The sequence below is a fragment of the Zingiber officinale genome, chromosome 7A (assembly GCF_018446385.1).
Source record: "Zingiber officinale cultivar Zhangliang chromosome 7A, Zo_v1.1, whole genome shotgun sequence".
NCBI lineage: Eukaryota > Viridiplantae > Streptophyta > Magnoliopsida > Zingiberales > Zingiberaceae > Zingiber > Zingiber officinale.
The window spans coordinates 127,361,897-127,384,463 of NC_055998.1; the positions used below are offsets into that span (position 1 = coordinate 127,361,897).

At 38.2% G+C, this 22,567-nt stretch overlaps 1 protein-coding gene across 1 annotated transcript; it reads right to left on the minus strand.

Moving 5' to 3' along the window:
- Nucleotides 1-3,728: 3,728 nt before the first annotated feature.
- LOC122002460 (hydroxyproline O-galactosyltransferase GALT2-like) lies at nucleotides 3,729-8,081 on the minus strand. Its single transcript, XM_042557638.1, has 7 exons — nucleotides 7,048-8,081; nucleotides 6,110-6,342; nucleotides 5,675-5,965; nucleotides 4,711-4,839; nucleotides 4,435-4,608; nucleotides 4,227-4,334; nucleotides 3,729-4,135 (listed from the first exon to the last, which is right to left on the minus strand). The coding sequence occupies exons 1-7, from the start codon at nucleotides 7,913-7,915 to the stop codon at nucleotides 3,929-3,931; spliced, it is 2,010 nt and encodes a 669-aa protein (XP_042413572.1). The 5' UTR covers nucleotides 7,916-8,081; the 3' UTR covers nucleotides 3,729-3,928.
- Between the last annotated feature and the right edge of the window lie 14,486 nt (nucleotides 8,082-22,567).

Below are 22,567 nucleotides of genomic sequence, written 5' to 3' on the forward strand. Positions count from 1 at the left end.
AGGATATACTTTGTTTGTAGACTAACAAGCCTTGCAGGATGAAAATTACACAAGAAAAGCTTCAGATGAATAATCATGAGGCGCCCTCCATGGAGCTTGGAGACACCTCGGGTGAGGACACCCTCTATGGAGATTGGAGGCGCCCTGGACACTGGACGGAGGGCGCCCTCCATGGAGCTTAGAGACCCCCTCAGATAAGCAGCGAGAGAGCTGAATCGATCGGGCGATCGATTCATGCCATTTTCCAGAGAGCACAGAAGAAGGCTGAATCGATCAGCCGATCGATTCAGCCTCCCCAATCGATCGATCGATCGATTAGGAGACGACCGTTGCGTAGGATAAAGTCGTTGTCGAGCGTCTTTTGCCGCATCTCTTCCTCTCCACTTCTTGCGACGATTTCTCACAGGTTCACGCCAAATCTTGAAGCTTCTTGGAGTAAAGTGTTTCTGCACTTCCAAGATCAAGAGGTGTTCCACACAAGGAGAAGCAAGCTAGGGTTTTATAAATCTTGTAAGATTTGTATTGTATAAGCTTGTTTTTCTTTCTTCTTGCATTGAAAGGTTGTAGCTTCTCCGCCTTCGGTAGTTACCGAGAATGAGTGTTTTATTAGTGGATGAGTGAGTGAGGGTCGAGTCCTTGAATTAGTCACCTCTTCTTGAGGTTGATACCAAGTAAATCCTAGCATTAGCGTTGTGAGTGTGCTTTGTGTGTATTTCCGTTGGATATCATCATCATCAAAGCAAGACAGCGAAGCGCGACGAGCTATTCATCTCCCCTAGCTACAAATCGACCCTAACACCTCTACAGGTCTCGAGGGATCATGCCTTAACCCTGGCATCGCTCAAGTAAGCAAGTTACCGAGTTACCGATTAGAAAAATCATCACATTAATATGATGCATTAAATACCCAACGCTGCCTATATTATATATGAGTTTATAAAAGCGTGGGAAAATGGAGCAAGTGGAAGAAACAAATTAATATTCTTATTCATTTATTATGGATTTATTAATAATAGATACATTAAAAGCTAGAGGAAGATAAAATGAAGATTTCTTACGATTCATGAATCAATAATTGGTTCATTACTTCCTCTTGTAATAAATGCAACCTCAATAATGAGGAAGGCAAAAGGTACGAAGAAAGTATATAAAAAGACCATAATAAGAAAAGAGAATGTAAGGGGGCGTTTGGTACGCGCGTTTTCCATTTTCATTTTCTGGAAAACGCGCGTTTTCTGAAAAACGGTGTTTGGTTTGCGTTTTCCGTGCGCGTTTTCTAAAAAATTGGTTATCGTTTTCTAGAAAAACAGAGAATGACAAAAAGTCATTTTTTGTTTTCTAGAAAACGCGCGTTTTCTAGAAAATGAAAATGAAAACGGTGCAAACCAAACGCACCCTAAAATTTTTTTTCCCTTTTTCTCTGAGTTTTTTCTACCACTTCTACTGCTTCTTCTAAAATCCTACTACTTGTGTCATCTCTTAAGGGTATTCTCTTTTCTACATATCGAGGAGTCAACCTTAAAGCTTACAGGATAGGATCAGTAATTATGAAACCATTAATGTTATATATATTATAACAATTATAAAATCATAATTACTATACATGTTATAATAGTTACAAAATCATAACTGCTACAATATAAATGTTAGATAAGCAGTGTTGGGACACTCCGAGAGCTAGGGGGGAGGGGTGATTAGCTCCTTTTCGTTTCGTTGATGATGATTTACAGCGGAAACTTAAAACAAAAACTTCACCAATGGTAACACAAGAATTACTTTGTATCCATCTCAAGATGAGATGACTAATCTAAGGATCCACGCTGAGCACACTTTCCACTATCAAAAACACTTTTTCTTAAAAACAATCCGGAGGTGAAAAAATCTCGTACAATCTCATATAAGAGTACAATACAAATAAGAAGTAGATACACAAAATAAATGAAAAATTTTTCTTGTATGATTTCTTGTAACTTGAAGATACCTTTGGACTAATTGTAAAGTGCAACAACAATTATCTTCCAAGCTCAAGATTCTGCGAACAACAATGAAGAAAGTTGGAGAAGAATTATGTGAGTGTTGTCGTGAGAACTGTGAAAATGCCCTTTATCCATGTGCTTTAAGGTTCTCAATCAATTGGGCTTGATCCCAGTGACAATGTTTGATCCCAGTCGATTGTCACGTCGAATTTCCATTCAAAACCTGCGTAATACATCTAAAGAGACCATTCTATGACCGGAAAAAGTTGTCCAGGATCCTGCCTCCTGCCTCCTGCCTCCTGCCTCCATCCTTCTGCAGCGGCAGCGTCCGCCGCGTCGGACGCGATGTTAGAGGTTTCTGCGCCAACTATGACTCCTCCTACTCCAAGTTTTAGCTCCTTCTCGCCACCTAGACCTCGCTATCTTCCACCTTGGTTCCTCCTCACCGCTTTGACGCTGGCGCGCGCGTCGCCTTCTTGCGGCCCGTACGTTGGGCCGCCGCCTCCGTTTCCCTCTCGGCCAACGCCGGCGACAGAGTGGTCCTCCTCAACTCGTCGAATCTCCAGGTGCAAAAGCTGGCAACGGCGGAGAAGTCCGACATGATTCTTTGGCAAAGCTTCGATTTTCCCTCCGACACGCTGGTCCAAAGTCAAAACTTTTACCTCTGCAAGCGATCTATTTTCTAGGGATGGAAGGTTCTCCGTGAAATTGGGGGAGAGAAACTTCACCCTTTACATGGCGTTGCCCGGGACCCGGAGGCGCTCCGCCGGTGATGTACTGGAAGCACAGCGTCTTGGAAGCCGAGGCCCAGATCATCCCCGGCAGAGGAGCTATCTACGCGAGAGTGGGAGAGGGGTTTTTAGGGATATACCAAACCGAGGCGGCCCCCGTTAACGTGCTTCCTTTCAACACCTTCAATCGGAGAATCCACGGGCTCCGGCTCCTGACTCTGGAATCCGACGGCAACCTCCGTGCTTACTACTGGAACGGATCCATCTGGATCGAGGATCTCCGGGCGATCGCCGACCGTTGCGAGATCCCCACATCCTGCGGCGCCTACGGTCTCTGCAACTTGGCCGACGGCGGATGCGGCTGTGTCAGGGAGAAGGGAGTATGCCAGCCGGCGATCGCCGGCAACTTCTGCGATGCTGGATCAAACGAGTTCCGCATCCTGATGAGGAAGGGCGTCGACCTGGCTAACGACGAACTGACTGACAGCGCACAGAAAGGTGGCGTCTCTGGAGGAATGCGAGGGCTCGTGCGAGCGGAACTGCAGTTGCTGGGGAGCGATCTACCACAACTCCTCGGCGTACTGCTATCGATTGGACTACCCGATTACTCCGGTGGTTGCCAACGGCGGCGACAGCGACAGCGGCGGCGGCGGAAGGAGGAGAGTGAAGAAGGTGATGATGGCAGTGAGCGCCGTTTTGTTCGCCGGAGCGGCGGCAGCGGCTGGTGGGTTCAGTGTGTGGAAGCGGCGGCGAGGGCTGACGCTGGTGCCGTATAAGGATCTCAAAACAGCGTCGTCTCCATTGATCGAGGTCTCCAGCTCGCTCGACAATGGAAGTTAGGAAACGGCTTAAATTGATTTCTTCTTTTCCTTTAGATTACTTTTATTTGTATTTAAAATTAAACAAAATGATAAATCTTCAATTATTAGGGTCAGCTTCCAAAGAAAAATAGGAAGAACATTTGCATGAACAATGAAGGAAAACAAAATTATTGTATCGCAATGGCTCCATAAACTACCTGTTTTTAACTGCAAAAAACTGAATATGAAGGGTCTTTTAATCAATAAAAAAATGGATTTACACTAGCACTAATTCCGTGAGCTGGGCTGTGCAACAAGTTAACTCCCCAGAAGGAAATAAGCTATCGAAGGAAGCAACCAAATTTCACAACTCAGATCAAAATGCCCTAGGTCAGCTATCTATCGATCGCCCGGTGACCCGTCATCTGAAGTTGCAACATTGAGCAAAGCCATGAGAGAGTTTCTCCCACAAGCACAGCATCTGCCGCGGCGACTGGTAGTGGGCTGTGTAATAGTTCTCGACGCATCCATATTGGCAGAAATTCCAGCTGTGCGAGTACTGAACGGATGTTGTGGCGTTGAATTCTTCGACCCACATGCCCATGCTCACGTCTTCCATCTTGAATAGCTGCAATCAGTAAGTGGTAGGAGAGCATGATCAAATGCATTCGATGTATCAGACGATATCAAATTTTAGAGCCTCAAGCCGTCAAGCTTACTCTTAAGCTTTGGTTAGCATGTTGGGATACAACAAATTTGGCAATGTCGCTTGAGATGATGTACCCGGGTCCATTGGCATATGGAGGGTATACCTCCTCTGGCCATTCCTGTAATGTATCGTCAGAATCACAGAAGTTGATTAGAAATCGATCTAAATGACATAAATTGACAACAACAAAGAAATCAAGAGATATGCAGATCACTTGCCTCGAATGTGACTGCCCACTTTCCACTTCGGAGTGGTCGATGCAAGATGTTTAGGTTGCCCAAGTAAAGAGAAGCATGAGAAGCAACCCCTTGAATTCTTCTCATGATAACATCCACCCTAATGAATGTATCGTCGTCGCCTTTCATGATATATTGCGCAGTCAAATTCTGAACCTATAGGAAAAGGATGATAGAAGAGTTATACATCATTATAGATAATGTCTTCTAGGCAAACTCGACACATGATGTTTTATAGAGTGAAAGGTTTTGACTCACTCCAAATTCACAAATTGCTATTGTTTTAAGTACCACTAAATCATAGTGGTCCATAAATGGCAAAATCACAATATCTCCAAAATACTCGGCCTCTTTCTTCAGTGCTGCATTTAACTCCTTCCTTGGACTCTGATGATGAAAATTTTCATAAACAATAGAAAAGAAAATAGATGCAAAACAATGTATAAAAGAGTTTAATAGTCGTAGTCAAAACAATGAATCATGTAAATGTGCTTTTGATTGGATGTGTCGACACTGAAGAAGAACACAATCATTTGACAGAATGACTTTACTTGGATAATTCATCAATTTCCCTACAGCAGCTTAAATGTATATAAAGCATCCAACATCTAGTTGTCGTATATCCTATGAAATGGTTTTAGACTCTTTAGCATTGCACATGATGAAGAAAGATTGTGAAAAACTTATTTCTAAAATGTAAGAATGAAGAGCAACGAACCATGTAATGACCGTTTAGAGATCAATGAGCAGCCAATATTACAATGAAAGATCTCATTCTTCTAAGAAAATGAAGGGGCATAAAGAATTTTGCTTGGAAGTACTAAGCAAAGAATGCATAAGGACCACCTAACAACGATAAATATAGGAAGATTCTCAATCAATAGGTTAACTTGAATTTAGTACAAGAAGAATCATTACCCAGAACAACAATTTTCATTTATTCAAGCGCACAGAGTAGGTAGAGGCTTCGAAAGAATCTTAAGAAATACAATCGAAGTAAAGGCATAAACAATGTTTCATATCTATTGTACACATTTTTGTTTGGATAGAATGTGTAGAGAGCACATTATAACAATTTTATCTGCATCTTATTGTAGGTGATACCTAAATTGCCAATATGAAGGTTAGTTCTAGGCTAGTTTGAGAGTTCATTTCGTGTCAGTTTTTAGTAACCAAAACATAATCAAGCACAGATTTTGAAAGATACAATAATATAATTTACCAGTGCAACAAAGAAGCGGGCTACAACAGTTGATGATCGGATTTCAGGATATTGCATCCATGTTTTCCTTATAGCCATACGTTCAGCAAAATGATTTGATGCTGATAGTATACCGATGAAAAGCTCTACTGAGCTTTGTAGCAGCAGAGGGGCCTTCCATCTCTCTGACATGTCTAATATTTGCTGAACAGAGAAGCTAGGATGAGTAGTAGGAAGAGAAGTAGCATAAACTGAGTGTATGTCAACATCTCCCTTCGTTGCTAAACCAGTTGCATCTTCGAGGGGAAATCCCTGTCCCAGTGCACACACAGTGAAGATCCCAAGTTAGTACTATGCAAGAAAGGATTTGCAAATCAAGTTCCTCTAAATCTTTCATGTTACTGCAAATGGAAAAATAACTTTAAAAAATAAAGAAGAAAGACAAAAACTACTTACCGTCCTATATGGGAAAGAAGAAATATGGCGGCCACCAACATAAATATGGTATCCTTCAACTCCAGCCTGAATTGTTAAAACGAAAAGCTTACCCTCTGTGAATGGAAAAGGCCATTTCATTTCTGGCTTCTTCGCACGACCAATGAATCTCTTCAACCATGAAATTGTTTTTGGCTCTTTCAGGTTAGTAGTATCCTCATGCTCCCAACTTTCACATTTGACAAATTCATCAACTATAAAACAAGTGAATGCCCCATATTTTAGCCGAAACATAATATCTATGCCCAACCATCACAATATTCAAAAAGTGCAATGGAAACATGAATCCTTGAATGAAAGTTACAGAAGCAATGACAAACAAAAGTTTTTTTCCCCAGAACCTAAAGCATCATAAGTAGTGAAAGTAACACCAAAGGAAATATGAGCCTTAATGGCTATTACAATTTTCAGCTTGGCAACGTGCAGGATGCTACATCCACATTGTTTAGACATTATGCTTGATTGCTATAAGAAATCATGAACATCAACCTCAACAGATAGGTCACACTTGTCGTATTAACCAAATGAACATCAGGCACCAAAAGAAGAAAATAACAATATATTTCGCATTCACTGCAAAATTAGCTAGTCATTGTCCTCTATAATGGAAATTTTAACCAGTTAATTGAGGAAAAATAAAAATTATAAGCACAGAACAAACAAAATGTTGTGAACAACAAGTTATACATGAGCATGCACCGAACAAACATAGTTTTGGGACAGCTATAACTATGTAAAGTGGGAAGGTATACCTAAGTAAGTCATTGAAAGAAAGAATGCTAGCAACAGAAAATTTCTTGTGTGCAGGCAAAAATGCATCTCACAAGATGAACCAATACCACTAAAATAAGAATATCATAGTAAAATTAGTGAGCAAGCTACAAGCTATAGGGCATTACCAGTTGCATCATCACCCTTATAAGCCTCCCCATTGCAGCGCAGTGCTTTTCCCCACTGCATACGGTAGCATGTATTGTGCTCAATGATCGGCTTTTCACTCCAGTCACCCTTAAGCCTTGGATTGAAATGAAGAATCTTGGGCGGGTCTTCATTTTGCACTGATTTGAGCCCCTGCAACTCTACCATGAACTGGGAAACCAGGACAGTTGCATCCTCTTGTCCTAGGCGATCAAGCTGAGGCACATACTCCTGATGAGCAATGTGCGGCGTGCCCACAAACGTGATCGACGACCCTACCACCAATCCGCAGGGTAGAAACATCACCTGCTCACTATTCGCCGCGTCCTCATTGCTGCTCATCGACATCGACGACGGGCAAGAAGACTGCGTGTTCCCTCCAATTATGGTAGAACTGTTCAAATCAGCCCGGGCATCAGATTTCTCCACCTCCTCCCAAGCCTTGAGGCCAACCGCCCACGCCTCCTGCGCCATTCTCTCCAACTCCGAGAAATTGCCTCTCCGCTGCCGGCCCTGGACGCGTAGGTACTGCCGCATCACTTCACCGGTGATGCGGCCGTAGCCTTCGCGAAACGTCTCGCTGCGGGCGACGGCGCCGTATCCTCGTGGCTTCCGTACGGCATCAAAGTTCCGTCCGTCCTCCAACTCCCGTTGTTCAGCGCCGACGATGTCGGACGATCCGGGCAGTCCACTCCCGACTTCATCCAGCGGCCGTTCCAGGCCGACGTCGAGGAAAAGGCGGAACTTAAGGGCGATGAGGAGGAGGTAGAGCAAGGCGGCACCGAGGACGAAGAATGATGACTTCCGGCGGCGAGAGAGGACGGAATCGCCGCTCTTGCTCCGCTTCATCGAAGGCGGCGGAAGAGCTAGGAACTGGGTAAGTGGTCGGATCTAGAGCACGGCCGCCATGGATTCCGGCGGAGGAAGGGTTTGGGAATTGGATTCGAACGGCAGAACAAGAAGTAAAAAAAAAAGCAAAATCGCAAAAGGACGGAGCAAGATTAATCAAAGGTAGGAAGACGGATTAAGCGGTTATCAGTCTTTAATAATGTAATTAAGATGGGGGTTTTACCCTTTGTTTTTTTTTTTCAAGGAACGATAACGTCTACTGGTTAGAGCAGCTACAAATAGGGTTGCAATGGGTATACAAAGTCAAAATATTAAATCAGTATTAAACGTTGGAGCTTATTTTCAGAGATCAACACCATCCACGGGGCATAACGTAGATAGTAGACCTATAATATTTTTGATGTAATGAACAGAGATTGATTTTTAAAAACTATATAATATTTTTGATGTAATGAACAGAGATTGATTTTTAAAAACTAATGACTTGAGACTTATTTCATCATGTGTCTAACGTCTGTATACCTGTATTTACCTCTTTCCATATCCATAGAGTCGGTATTAGGAGTCGTTAATGTAACGAATCTATATTTTTTTTAAAGATCAACACCGGTACGTTGGTGTTGATTTGTACGTTGATCTATACAAATCAGTACCAAAGTAGCACCACGTTGGTGTTGTTTTACGTAAATCAACACCAACGTGTGTAAATCAACACCACATTGGTGTTGCTTTGTACAAACCAAAGTAAAACCACGTTGATGTTGGTTTGCGTAAATCAACACCACCTTGGTGTTGCTTTGTACAAACCATGGTGCTGCTTTGGTGCTGGTTTGTGCTGGTGATAGTTTATGCTTTGTGTAGGAAATCAAAAATGATTTGTGCACATTGGTGTTGCTTTTGCGCAAACTAACACCACGTTGTTGCTACTTTGCGTAAACCAGTACCAACATGGGCAAATCAGTACCATGTTGATGCTGCTTTGCGCAACTAGTGTAGGTTTACAAACCAACACCAATTTGGTGTTGGTTTGTGTACGTTGATGCTAGTTTGCACAAATCAATAACAACGTAGTGTTGATTTGCGCAAAGTAACACCATGTTGGTGCTGATTTGCACACTGGTGTTGGTTTGTGTTGATGTTGGTTTGCCCAAACCAACACCAACATGGGTGCTACTTTGGTGTTGTTTTATATATACCAACACCAACACATTAATGTTGATATTTAAAGACCAGCACATTGGATCTAGCCTTTAGATATTAATTCCAATGTTGGTGCTGGTTTGTAAAAACCAGTACCACTTTGCATATAGGAGAGAGAAGAGAATTAGAAATCAGCATCACTTTGCATGCAAGAAAGAGAAGAGAATTACTACATGCAGATGAGGGAGATTAAAAAATTTAGATCAAAACCGCGTCAGGTGGTCACCTAGGTTGTCGCTCATCTAAGGGTGTATATGTATAAGAATGATACCCTACACAACTTATCTTGAACGACGGTGAACAACATCCAACATAGATGCATGATCTAATGCCGCCTTTACTTTTTTTTTTCTTTTTTCTTTCTCACATTTGCATGCAACTTTTTTCTTTCTTCTACATGCATGCAAGGTGGTGCTGGTTTGTAAATAAAAGAGGGAGATAAAAAAAAAATCAGTAACGGTCGCATCAGATCATCCATTTTTGATATCGTTCACTATCGCTCAAGGTAAGTTGTGCAGTTGTGCAGGGTATTATTCTTTTATATATATATATATATATATATATATATATATATATATATATATATATATATATATATATATATATATATATACATATATATATACAATTTTGATACCCTACACATCCTTATATGAGCAATTGTAGTCTACGTGGGCATCTAACGCGACCTAAACTTGAATTTTTTTTTTAATCTCTCTCTTCCTTTACGCGAGCTTATTTTTGCTTTTTCTCTTCCTTCTTTCGTCTCTCTTCCCTAAAATGAAAGTCCTAAACTCTATTAGTCGCTCATCCACTCCTCTCTTTCCTTGGTTCCAACCCTATACATAGATCGTTTTGTTCAACTCTCAGCCCGCGACAATTAAGTTAAGGTTTTCGTCAAAACTATACTAGTCATCCCCTTTTTCCCTTTTTTTTTACTCATGTTTCAGAATTCACATTCCATATCGACCTTATGTGCTTCAATTGCTAATTTTAGGCTTCCAACAAAAGTATTATCTGATTTTCTTTCAAAAGTAGCACTAACAAAATCAGCACCATATTGATGTTTTTTTTTCAAAATCAGCACCAACGTGGTACTGGTCTTTCAAAACCACCACCATGTTGGGAAGAGAGATGACCAATATAGTTTCGACAAAAATCCTAGCTCACTTTCTGCGAGCTGAGAGTTGAACAAGATGATCTGTGTTTATGGTTGAAACTCAGGAATGAGAGGAGCCGATGAGTGACGAAAAGAGTTTAGGGCTTTTGTTTTAGGGAAGAAAAGCGAGAGAAAGAAGAGAAAGAGCAAAAATAAACAAGTGAGGGATTAAAAAAACAAATTTAGACTGCGGTGCTCATGTAGGTTGTCGGTCACGTTTATCCATATAAAAATGTTAGTGTGTGCACTTATGTGCCAAGACACTCCTTATTATTTTGTGGATAATTATTTAATAAAGGCAAGAGTTTATCATTAATTATTTACTTTTCTGTACGTATATGATTAATGATAAAGTCCCACAGATTAATGGGTATATTAATCTGAAAACAGTCCTTGATCGGATAGATATCTAGAGGGGACATGGATATCTAGATCAACGCTGAGTATGACTAGATCGAGATAGACCGGAGGGATGGATATCCAAGTTGTAGTTAGGGGTGCCTTGAGTTTAGAGGTACATTGGACACGACCCGCTCAAGAGGAGACCACATATTAAGCATCATTGGTCATTCCTTTTATGAACGAGTGTAACTGATCTTTTGACTTGAGACTTTCATTTATTCTATGCGTGGAGTTATGTGCTTTGACGCCGTTAAAAGGAATCTTTAATCGGATTGTGATTAATACGGTAGTTGGGTGTATAACAAAGCGTAGAGAGAATAGTGTTGAGTCAATAGAGGATTCATCGCTCTCTTGGATTAGGAGTTAACATCCTGGCCGCTTGATAGAGATATTAGTGACTCAAAATCCATGGCCATGGGAGGAATGATTTATCATTCAAGAGGAGTCTATTATATCTTGGAAATCAAGTAAAACAATTAATTTGGTAATGATGCATAATGTATCAAATTAATTGGGATGTAGGCTTTAGATGAAGAGATTGAATTACACAGTAATCGGTTCATAGTGGTTTACAGTTTATGACTGATATTAATTTTATCGCGTTGGGTGGCTAAAAACTGTTGCTAGACGGTTACCTTAGTCTGTGTATGGATTTATACTGCATTATTAATGAAGATCATAAATGATGAATTAATTGAAAGTTTAACTCGTCCTATTCCTTGGAAGCTATAAATAGTCATCCTCGGAAAGAATCAAAGTAAGGATTTCATTCTCTCCGTTTCTCCTTCGTCAACTTCGTCTTCCACCGGAAGAGATCAGTAGTGCTTCCAAGACTTTGTCGATCCAAGTGGCTAGCACCTAACGGATTGTGTCAAGTTCGTGATCTAGTGCGCGTGGATACCGCTAGAGGAGTCACACGTGGGGCTCTTATCTGTCTTATTTGTCCGTGATATTATTCACACCTATCGAGGTCTCGAGGTATGTTTTATATAATTTTGTGCAAAACTATATGTACCACGAAAGATCCATGATTCATTATATGTCTTCCGCTACGCTCCGATCCCAACAGTAGTATCAGAGCCATTCATGGTTGGATCATATAGTACGAAATAGATTCTTCAAAATTTATTTGAGGAATCAGTGTTTCGAGAGATTTCAAAGAAATCTTAATTTCTTTATTTCAAGTTATATGTCGTAGCATTTCATGATAGAAATTAATTTTATCTAAAAACATGTGAAGTAATTCATGTTGTAATTTAGATATAAATTCCTTGTGGCATAAGTAGATTAACATGCTAAAAATCTCCAAGACCTATTTGCCTTAAAAGACTATAAGGATTAATGAAGATAAATCCCGTAATGAGATTGTGCAAATGCACAAGTAGTTAATTATGGTGAGACATTTTAATAATTACAAAAATCCCTTAAATATATTAAAGTCAATATTTGTTAAATGCCCTCCACTAATAACTATGATGATAGTTAGAGTTTTTACATAAGTCGGTACAGCTCAGCTGTGGGCTTGTGTTAAAACATCTATAATTTATCATAATTATTAGTGGGTCGACTTAACTCAAATTCGTTGACTTGTTTAGCTCAGCTAAGGTTAACTGATTTAAGGGGCGAGAGTTGAGAATATAAGGCTCTACAAGAATATACCGAAAGTCACATAGATTTGTGATTGGCAAGTTAAGGCCTACTTGATGAATGTAGCATGTAGGTACAACTCAGCTGTGTGCATTCTATATGATTTAGGGTTTCGGTCCTATTAGGAATTATTACCAACTAATTCCCGATTCTGACAGTGAGGGTTGTTGGACTTGAATAAAATAATAGGAGTTATAAAAGACCTTTATTAAATAATTCCACAAATACTAAAACTCTGCTTTAAATTTTAGATGGCAAACACAAGTACCTTATCGCTGCGAAGCATTTTCGAGAAAGAGAATATCCTCCTCGGTTCCAACTACCTAGATTGGTATAGGAAACTAAAAATCGTCTTAAGACATGAGAGAAAAATTTATGTGCTTGAAGACGAACCACTGAAAGAGCCTACACCCGATGCTTTAGAGGAAGATCAGTCATATTATTCACAGTATATGGAAGATGCATTGGATGTGCAATGCATTATGCTGTCTTCTATGTCTCCCGAGTTGCAGAGACAGCATGAGAACATGAGTGCAAGGGAGATTAATCAGCACTTGCATAAGCTCTTCCAAGAGAGTGCGAGAGTAGAGAGGTATGAAACCTCTCGAGCACTATTTCGTACCATGCTGGAGGAAGGAAACCAAGTTGGGTCTCATGTACTCAAGATGATCGGGTACATAGAGAGGCTCGAGAGCTTAGGTTCCAAGTTGGACCAAGACTTGGCTGTTGACCTAATCTTGTCGTCACTACCTCCATCATTTTCTCAGTTTGTGTTGAATTTCAACATGAACAGCATGGACAAGAGTTTGACTGATCTGATGGTAATGTTAAAAACCGCTGAGAAGGATATGAAAGTAAATCCTTCACTGCATGCAATGATGGTCAGAAAGACCAACAAGCGCTCTGGCACCGAGAAGTTTAATCCTACGGCTAATGCAATGAAGAATCCTAAATATCAAGCTCAAAAGAAGCTTAAGAAAGGGATGCAGGTACCCCAATCCGATGAGAAGGAGGTCATGTGCTTCCATTGTGGCAAGAAAGGTCACTGGAAGAAAAACTGCTATATTTTCATGAAGAAGAATGCCAGTGGAGCGGATGCTTCAGGTATCTTTATGATAGAGTGCAATCTTTCTGTTTCTTCATCATGGATCATAGATTCTGGAAGTAGTTCTCACATTTGTGCGAACATGCAGGGTCTAAGTGACTGCAGACGGTTGTCTAAGGGCGAAATGGACCTACAAGTAGCTAATGGAGCGAGAGTTGCTGCGTTAGCTGTAGGAACATATTCAATAAATTTGCCTAGCGGACTTGTTTTGAACTTAGAAAATTGTTATTTTGTTCATAGTTTCTCAAAGAATATCATTTCGGTGTCAAGTTTAGACACCAAGGGATTTGTATTTCAATTCAAGGACAAGTTATGTTCCTTTTATTTGAATAATATATTCTATGGGAATGATTTATTGAATAATGGTCTTTATGTTCTTAACTTAGATGAACTAATCTATTGTATTGAAAGTAAGAAACAGAAATTACATGACTCAAACTTAACATACCTCTGGCACTGTAGACTTGGTCATATAACCCAGAAACGCATCGCTAGACTACTCAATAATGGGTATTTGGACTCTTTTGAATTAGAGCCCATAGATACATGCGAAGCGTGTTTACAAGGAAAAATGACCAAGAAGTCATTTACCAAGATAGGTGAACGGGCAAAGGAACCACTAGAACTCATACATAGTGATGTTTGTGGACCATTGCAAGTTCAGGCTAGAGGAGCGTATACCTACTTCGTGACTTTTACTGACGATTTAAGTAGATATGGATATGTCTACTTAATGAGACATAAGTCTGAAACTCTAGACAAGTTTAAGGAGTTCAAGAATGAGGTAGAAAATCAACTTGGTAAGAAGATTAAGGCCCTTCGGAGTGATCGAGGTGGCGAGTATCTAAGCCAAGAGTTCATTGATTACCTAAAAGAGTGTGGGATAATTTCCCAACTTACACCTCCTAGGACGCCAGAGTGGAATGGTGTTTCGGAAAGGAGAAATCGCACACTCATGGATATGGTTAGATCAATGATGAGTCATGCAAGTATTCCAATGTCATTTTGTGGCTATGCCTTAGAAACAGCAGCATACACACTTAACCGAGTTCCTACCAAGACAGTAGATAAGACTCCTTATGAGTTATGGTTTGGAAAGAAACCAAATTTGTTTTATCTAAAGATATGAGGTTGTGATGTTTATGTGAAGAATGAAAATTCTAATAAGCTTGTAGCAAGATCCATAAAATGTATGTTTGTAGTTTATCCCAAAGCTACAATGAGATATTATTTTTATCTACCAAGTGAGCACAAAGTTATTGTTGCTCAGTATGCTACTTTCTTGGAAAAAGAATTTATTTCTAAAGAAAATAGTGGGAGTAAAGTAAGTCTTGAAGAAATTATAGACTCTACAAACAGGTTGGAAGATGAACAGTTGGACAATGAGACAGTGCCACAAGCACAAGTGTCTCCTTCATTCGGGACTGCTCAAGAAACGCGAGATCAACGTAAGTCTACAAGAATACATCGAGAGCCAAACAGATATGGTTGGCTGGTAACCCAAGATGAGGAAGTGCTACTCATCGAAGATGATGAACTGTCGACTTACGAGGAAGCAGTTGCTTCAAATGATTCTGAGAAATGGCTGGAAGCCATGAAATCTGAAATGGACTCCATGTACACCAACCAAGTTTGGGAGTTGGTTGATGTGCCAGTTGGGGTAAAACCCATAGGGTGCAAATGGATCTTCAAGAAAAAGATTGACATGGATGAGAACATAAGTACCTATAAAGCTAAGCTTGTGGCAAAGGGTTTCAATCAACGTCTTGGAATTGACTATGATGAAACATTTTCGCCTGTTGCAATGCTTAAGTCCATTAGAATTTTGCTAGCTATAGCAGCTTACAAGGACTACGAGATTTGGCAAATGGATGTTAAAACTGCTTTCCTAAATGGAAAGTTATAGGAGGAAGTATATATGGTACAACCTCCCGGTTTTATAAAATCCGAGAACGCCAATAAAGCATGTAAGCTCAAGAAGTCCATTTATGGACTAAAGCAAGCATCTCGGAGTTGGAATCTGTGATTTGACGAAGCCATTAAAATTTTTTTTTCGTCAAGAATCCATAAGAATCTTGCGTTTACAAGAAGGTTAGTGGGAGTAAGATTACATTCCTAGTGTTGTACGTTGATGATATACTTCTTATAGGAAATGACATCCCTAGCCTAGAATCAACCAAGGCTTAGTTGGGAGAGTGTTTCTCAATGAAAGATCTTGGAGATGCAACCTATGTCTTAGGTATTAGAATTGTTGGTTGCTACTCGGAAAACCTAGAGGTTCCACTGTACAAAAATTTTGTACAAAGGTCTGAACCTTTTCCTAGCTACCATGTGTTCTTTTAAATTAAATTTTGGATCGCCTGCGGAACTTAACACGTTTGATCCAAACCTTAATCTATTTGTTCTTTTAGGTTTTGACTTGGGTCTCCTGCGGAACTTAACACGTTCGACCCAAATCACCTTAAGTTATTAATTTCATTAAATATTAATTTCCATAATTCGTTCCCAGTACTGACGTGGCGAGGCACATGACCTTCTTGGATATGGGAGAAACCACCACCGACTAGACAAAACCTTTTATAGAAAGCTAATATTTAATTTCCTAAAATAACTTTAGGTTAACCGAAAAGAACAATCAAATCACAAGGAAAAATAAAACAAAAGAACACAACATCGAAAAACATATTCGAAATACTAGAATCGTAAGCCTCTTGTATTTGGTATTATTTCCATAAATAACTAGTATGATGCGGAAAAAAAAATTACTAGTTATACCTTGTAGAAAAACCTCTTGATCTTCTACCGTATTCCTCTTCTAACCTCGGACATTGTGTGGGCAACGATCTTCCGAGATGAGAAACCACCAACCACCTTCTTCTCCTCCTAGCTAGGTTCGGCCATAAAAAAGCTTAACCAAGAATGAAGAACAAAACACCAACCAAGCTCCAAGAGATGCTAGCTTTCTCTCCTCCTTCTTCTTCTTCTTCTCCAAGTAGTATCCGGCCGCCACAAGAGCTCCAAGCCTTTGAGAGATTCGGCCACCACAAAGAGGGAGAGAGGAAGAGGATGGTCGGCCACTCCAAGGAATAAAAGAGGGAGAGAAATAATAGAGGTGATCACCCATGAAGGCACCCTCACCCCTTCTTTTATATTCCTTGGCCTAGGCAAATTAGGAAATTTAATTATAATAAAATTTTCTTAATTCCCTTGACATGATTTAATTGGGAAAAATAAAATAAAATTTCCCCAATTAATCTCTAATGGCCGGCCACATTAAAAGAGATAAATTAGACAAGTTTTAATCAACAATTAAAACTTCCTAATTTGTTTCCGGAAATTTTTAAAATTAAAATTTCTCTTTAAAAATCTCTTCATGGTTGATAAAAAGAAATTTCTATAATTTTAATTTTATCAACATGTGGATAATTTTAAAGAGAAAATAAAATATCTCACCAATCTACAAATAAGGAAAGAGATCAAATCTCTTTCTTTAATCTTTTGTAAATCTTTTACAAGAGAGATATTTTAATTTCAATTCTCTTTAATAAATTATTTCTTCCACATAATAAAAATTAAAATTATATTTTTTTTTAATTTAATTTGGCCGGCCCCCACTAGCTTGGGTTCAAGCTAGGGTCGGCCACCCAAATTTATACCTAGGCCGACCCTAGCTTGGTTCCCAAGCTAGCTTGGTCGGCCCCTATTGGGTGGGTATAGAAAGTGGGTATAGGTGGGTATAGTACTCTATAAATAAGAGGCTACGATAGGGACCGAGAGGAGGAATTGGTTTTGGTCTCCCGATAAAATTAAGCATCCCGTGTTCGCCCCGAACACACAACTTAATTTTATCAATAATAATTCATTCCACTAGAGAACTATTATTGAACTACCGCACCAATCCCAAATTATATTTTTGGGCTCCTTCTTATTATGAGTGTGTTAGTCTCCCTGTGTTTAAGATATCGAATGTCCACTAATTAAGTGAGCTACTGACAACTCATTTAATTAATATCTAAGTCCAAGAGTAGTACCACTCAACCTTATCGTCATGTCGGACTAAGTCCACCTGCAGGGTTTAACATGACAATCCTTATGAGCTCCTCTTGGGGACATTATCAACCTAGTATCTCTAGGACACAGTTTCCTTCTATAATCAACAACACACACTATAAGTGATACCATTTCCCAACTTATCGGGCTTATTGATTCATCGAACTAAATCTCACCCATTGATAAATTAAAGAAATAAATATCAAATATATGTGCTTGTTATTATATTAGGATTAAGAGCACACACTTCCATAATAACCGAGGTCTTTGTTTCTTTATAAAATCAGTATAAAAGAAACGACCTCAAATGGTCCTACTCAATACACTCTGAGTGTACTAGTATAATTATATAGTCAAGATAAACTAATACCTAATTACACTACGACCTTCTAATGGTTTGTTCCTTTCCATTTTGATCGTGAGCTACTGTTTATAATTTATAAGGTACTGATAACATCATCTTCTGCATGTGACACCACATACTATGTTATCTACAATATAAATTAAATGAACAACTACAAACAAATGTAGATAATTTGACCAAATGTGATTCTTTATTCATAATGAATGTTTACAAAGCTTAGGCTTTCAGTATACACTCCAACAAGAATATACCGAGATAGACAAAGCAGGTTACTAGGGTTGAGTCAAGGTGTATACATTGATAAAATGCTGAATAGATTCGGTATGCAGGACTCCAAAAGAGGATATTTACCAGTGTCACATGGTGTGCATCTTTCCAAAGCTATGTGTCCAGGAACACAAGAGGAAAGAAGTAGAATATACAAGATACCTTATGCTTCGGCTATAGGGTCCATAATGTATGCTATGATATGCACTCGACCAGATGTCTCGTATGCATTAAACATGACGAGTAGATATCAGTCAGATCCTGGAGAGGGTCATTGGACTGCGGTAAAGACTATCATCAAATATCTTAGAAGAACAAAGAACATGTTCTTAGTTTTCGGAGGAGACGAGGAATTAGTCGTCAGAGGATATACTGACGCAAGTTTTCAGACAGATCAAGATGATATGAAATCGCAGCAAGGATATGTGTTTTGTCTGAATGGTGCAGCTGTTTTCTGGAGGAGTTCCAAGCAGGAGACAGCTGCAGATTCAACAGCTGAGTCCGAGTACATAGCAGCTTCAGATGCAGCAAAGGAAGCTGTGTGGATCAGGAACTTCATAGCGGAGCTTGAAGTGGTTCCTAGCATTGTTGATCCAGTTGTGTTATACTGTGACAATAATGTGGTTATAGCACAGGCAAAGGAGCCAAGGTCTCACCAACGATCCAAGCATGTACTAAGGAAGTATCACCTCCTTAGGGAGATTGTTCAGAGGGGTGATGTGTTGGTGAGCAGAGTAGATACCAGCGAGAATATCGCAGACCCACTCACAAAGGCCTTACCTCTACAGAAACATGAGACCCATGTGAGGAGCCTAGGACTAAGAGTCCGTAGTGTTTGGCAATAGTGCAAGTGGGAGATTGTTAGTGTGTGCACTTATGTGCCAAGACACTCCTTATGTATTTTATGGATAATTATTTAATAAAGGCAAGAATTTATCATTAATTATTTACTTTTCTGTATGTATATGATTAATGATAAGTCCCACAGATTAATGGGTATATTAATCTGAAAACAGTCCTTGATCGGATAGATATCTAGAGGGGACATGGATATCTAGATCAACGCTGAGTATGACTAGGTCGAGATAGACCGGAGGGATGGATATCCAAGTTGTAGTTAGGGGTGCCTTGAGTTTAGAGGTACAATGGACACGACCCACTCAAGAGGAGACCACATATTAAGCATCATTGGTTATTCCTTTTATGAACGAGTGTAACTGATCTTTTGACTTGAGACCTTCATTTATTCTATGCGTGGAGTTATGTGCTTTGACGCCGTTAAAAGGAGTCTTTAATCGGATTGTGATTAATACGGTAGTTGGGTGTATAACAAAGCGTAGAGAGAATAGTGTTGAGTCAATAGAGGATTCATCGCTCTCTTGGATTAGGAGTTAACATCCTGGCCGCTTGATAGAGATATTAGTGACTCAAAATCCATGGTCATGGGAGGAATGATTTATCATTCAAGAGGAGTCTATTATATCTTGGAAATCAAGTAAAACAATTAATTTGATAATGATGCATAATGTATCAAATTAATTGGGATGTAGGCTTTAGATGAAGAGATTGAATTACATAGTAATCGGTTCATAGTGGTTTACAGTTTATGACTGATATTAATTTTATCGCGTTGGGTGGCTAAAAACTGTTGCTAGACGGTTACCTTAGTCTGTGTATGGATTTACACTACCTTCGTGTATAAAACCTAGAGGGTTGCACACATAGCACGTAGACATGAACAATGATATCGGAAGCTAGTCGAAATCAAGATCAAATATGGATTTATTTGATACAAAGAAGAGAGAATTCGAATAGCCATAATCATGATGATTAATGGAGAATTCGAAAAGTCATCATAATGATAATTAATGAAGAATTTGAAGAGCTATCATAATGAAAGTTATAAATGAAGAATTTATGGAGCCTATAACTCTTCATCTTTCTTATTAATGAAGATCATAAATGATGAATTAATTGAAAGCTTAACTCTTCGTATTCCTTGGAAGCTATAAATAGCCATCCTCGGAAAGAATCAAAGTAAGGATTTCATTCTCTCCGTTTCTCCTTCGTCAACTTCGTCTTCCACCGGAAGAGATCGGTAGTGCTTCCAAGACTTTGTCGATCCAAGTGGCTAGCACCTAACGGATCGTGTCAAGTTCGTGATCTAGTGCGCGTGGATACCGCTAGAGGAGTCACACGTGGGGCTCTTATTTGTCTTATTTGTCCGTGATATTATTCACACCTATCGAGGTCTCGAGGTATGCTTTATATAATTTTGTGCAAAACTATATGTACCACGAAAGATCCATGATTCATTATATGTCTTCCGCTGCGCTCCGATCCCAACAAAAAATACATGGTATCAAAATAAAAAAAACCATCTTATCTCAGTCCATTTTTACTCTCAAAATTGTCCCCTCGGATAGGTCTAGTGACTAGCACATGCGGTGTTGCCACAAATTAAATCTGGGGTTCGAATCTCGGCAAAGTCGAGGTAAATGTCTCCCTTATGTGCTAATCACTATTCCAAAGACTAGTAGTCACTCATGATTTACCTCCTCCGTATTGGCCCTGAGACGAATTGACGGGGGTGCTGAGGATGAACGTATTCACTTTTTGTTACTAATTTTTACTCTCAAAATTATCTTTATTTTTAACATTATTTTAACCAGAATCATAATTGATATAACAGCTATAAGTTCTGATAATAGTTATAGAATTATAATGGTTAGAATATAATATTCATTATAATAATCACGGTAGCTATTGTAATCTACTGTTACTAGTATTAATTAGAATAAAATATCCATATTTATAGCCACCATGAATTATAATCGAGTCGTCTCTGAGATAGTATGGTGGTTGAGACATAAAGTATTATCACATAAGATTTTGAGGTTAAAATTTAACGTATCTGAGCATCCCTTCCCTCATATTTTGATCATTTGTATTAATGGTTAGCAGTCATATGTGATTTATCTCTTTTGTATTAATCTAGTAACGAATTAATAGAGTTGTTGAGACGAAGAAATCATCTTTTACCATATAAATTATAATCGAGTTAAATAAAGGTGTTTTAGAGAATACAAATAGTTTGAGGTGGATGAGATGATGACAAATAAAAAAAAATTATTTTACAATTTCAATAACAACTTAATTTTAATTTAAATTATTTTATAAATTATAATAATTATCATCATTATAATAAAAAATAATTATATTTATGTCAGACATTTGTTACCATTTGTCTCACATTTTTTTACTATTCATCTTTGAGTTATACGAAAGGAGATAAATCTTTGGTTTGTGCATTTTTATTTTCATTTTCTGAAAAAACACAGGCTTCTGAAAAATAGTGTTTGGTTTGTATTTTTTTTATCTGTTTTCTAAAAATATAGATAGTATTTTCTAGAAAAATAGAGAATAACAAAAAGTCATTTTCTATTTTTTAGAAAACGCTCATTTCCCATAAAATAAAAATGAAAAACGTGTAAACCAAACACAACCTAAGTTTTTCCGAAAACATACCCTCATTAAAAACGGATCATTATCTTATTATAATAAATTTATTACCCTTTAATTAATAGAGTTATGTTCCTAATTGAGATAACTATCATGGTAACAACTATAAATTATGTCATTTTAATAAGTTAGAGTATTTTAATATAATTGGATTAATTTTGATTAATTTGGAAAAAATATAACAATACTCTCTCTATTATAATTTTAATAAAATTATTTATAATTATTACAACTTATTTCACTGTGATAAACAAATCGATAAAGATTATTTTAATATATAAATATATTATTTTAATCAAATTAAATTTTAAAATTAATAACAATACTCTCTCTATTATAATTTTAATAAAATTATTTATAATTATTACAATTTATTTCACCGTGATAAACAAATCGATAAAGATTACTTTAATATATAAACATATTATTTTCATCAAATTAAATTTTAAAAAATAATAATTATTATAAATTATAATTATCATTATTATAATAGTAATTTTCTATGTGAAAAATTTAATAGAGTAGCGTGTTAATATTTTTTAAAAATATCTTTTTCAAGAAGTAAATCGACAAGGACACGTGGTAGCTTTTGATTGGACCCAATTGTGAACGGATCTATTGATGATTTGCCGTTGACTATGTAAACATTTATTTCGGAATTCTTATAGATTTGTCGTGGTTCATTTCTATTTAGATTCTCACTAAATTATGTATTTTTTTGTCCTCAGTTTTTGTTTTCTACGTGTACCTCTACAAAGATCGTCTAACTATTGTAACATTGCAACATATGAAATACAATTTACTCTTCTACTAATTATCCTTTCTTCCTTGACACCAGTTTTACAAATTTAATTATATACTCTTAAATGGTCAAATTATTCATTTAAAATTTCCACAAATATGATCTATTTAAAATCTTCATATTCACATAAATTT

Excerpts from the sequence above, each read along its gene's own strand:
- LOC122002460 (XM_042557638.1), bottom strand. The coding sequence starts at position 7,915 with ATGAAGCGGAGCAAGAGCGGCGATTCCGTCCTCTCTCGCCGCCGGAAG. Across the intron at positions 5,966-6,109 it reads CTTCTTTCCCATATAGGACG|GGATTTCCCCTCGAAGATGC; the intron begins GTAAGTAGTTTT and ends GCACTGGGACAG. Across the intron at positions 4,136-4,226 it reads ATGCTAACCAAAGCTTAAGA|CTATTCAAGATGGAAGACGT; the intron begins GTAAGCTTGACG and ends TACTGATTGCAG.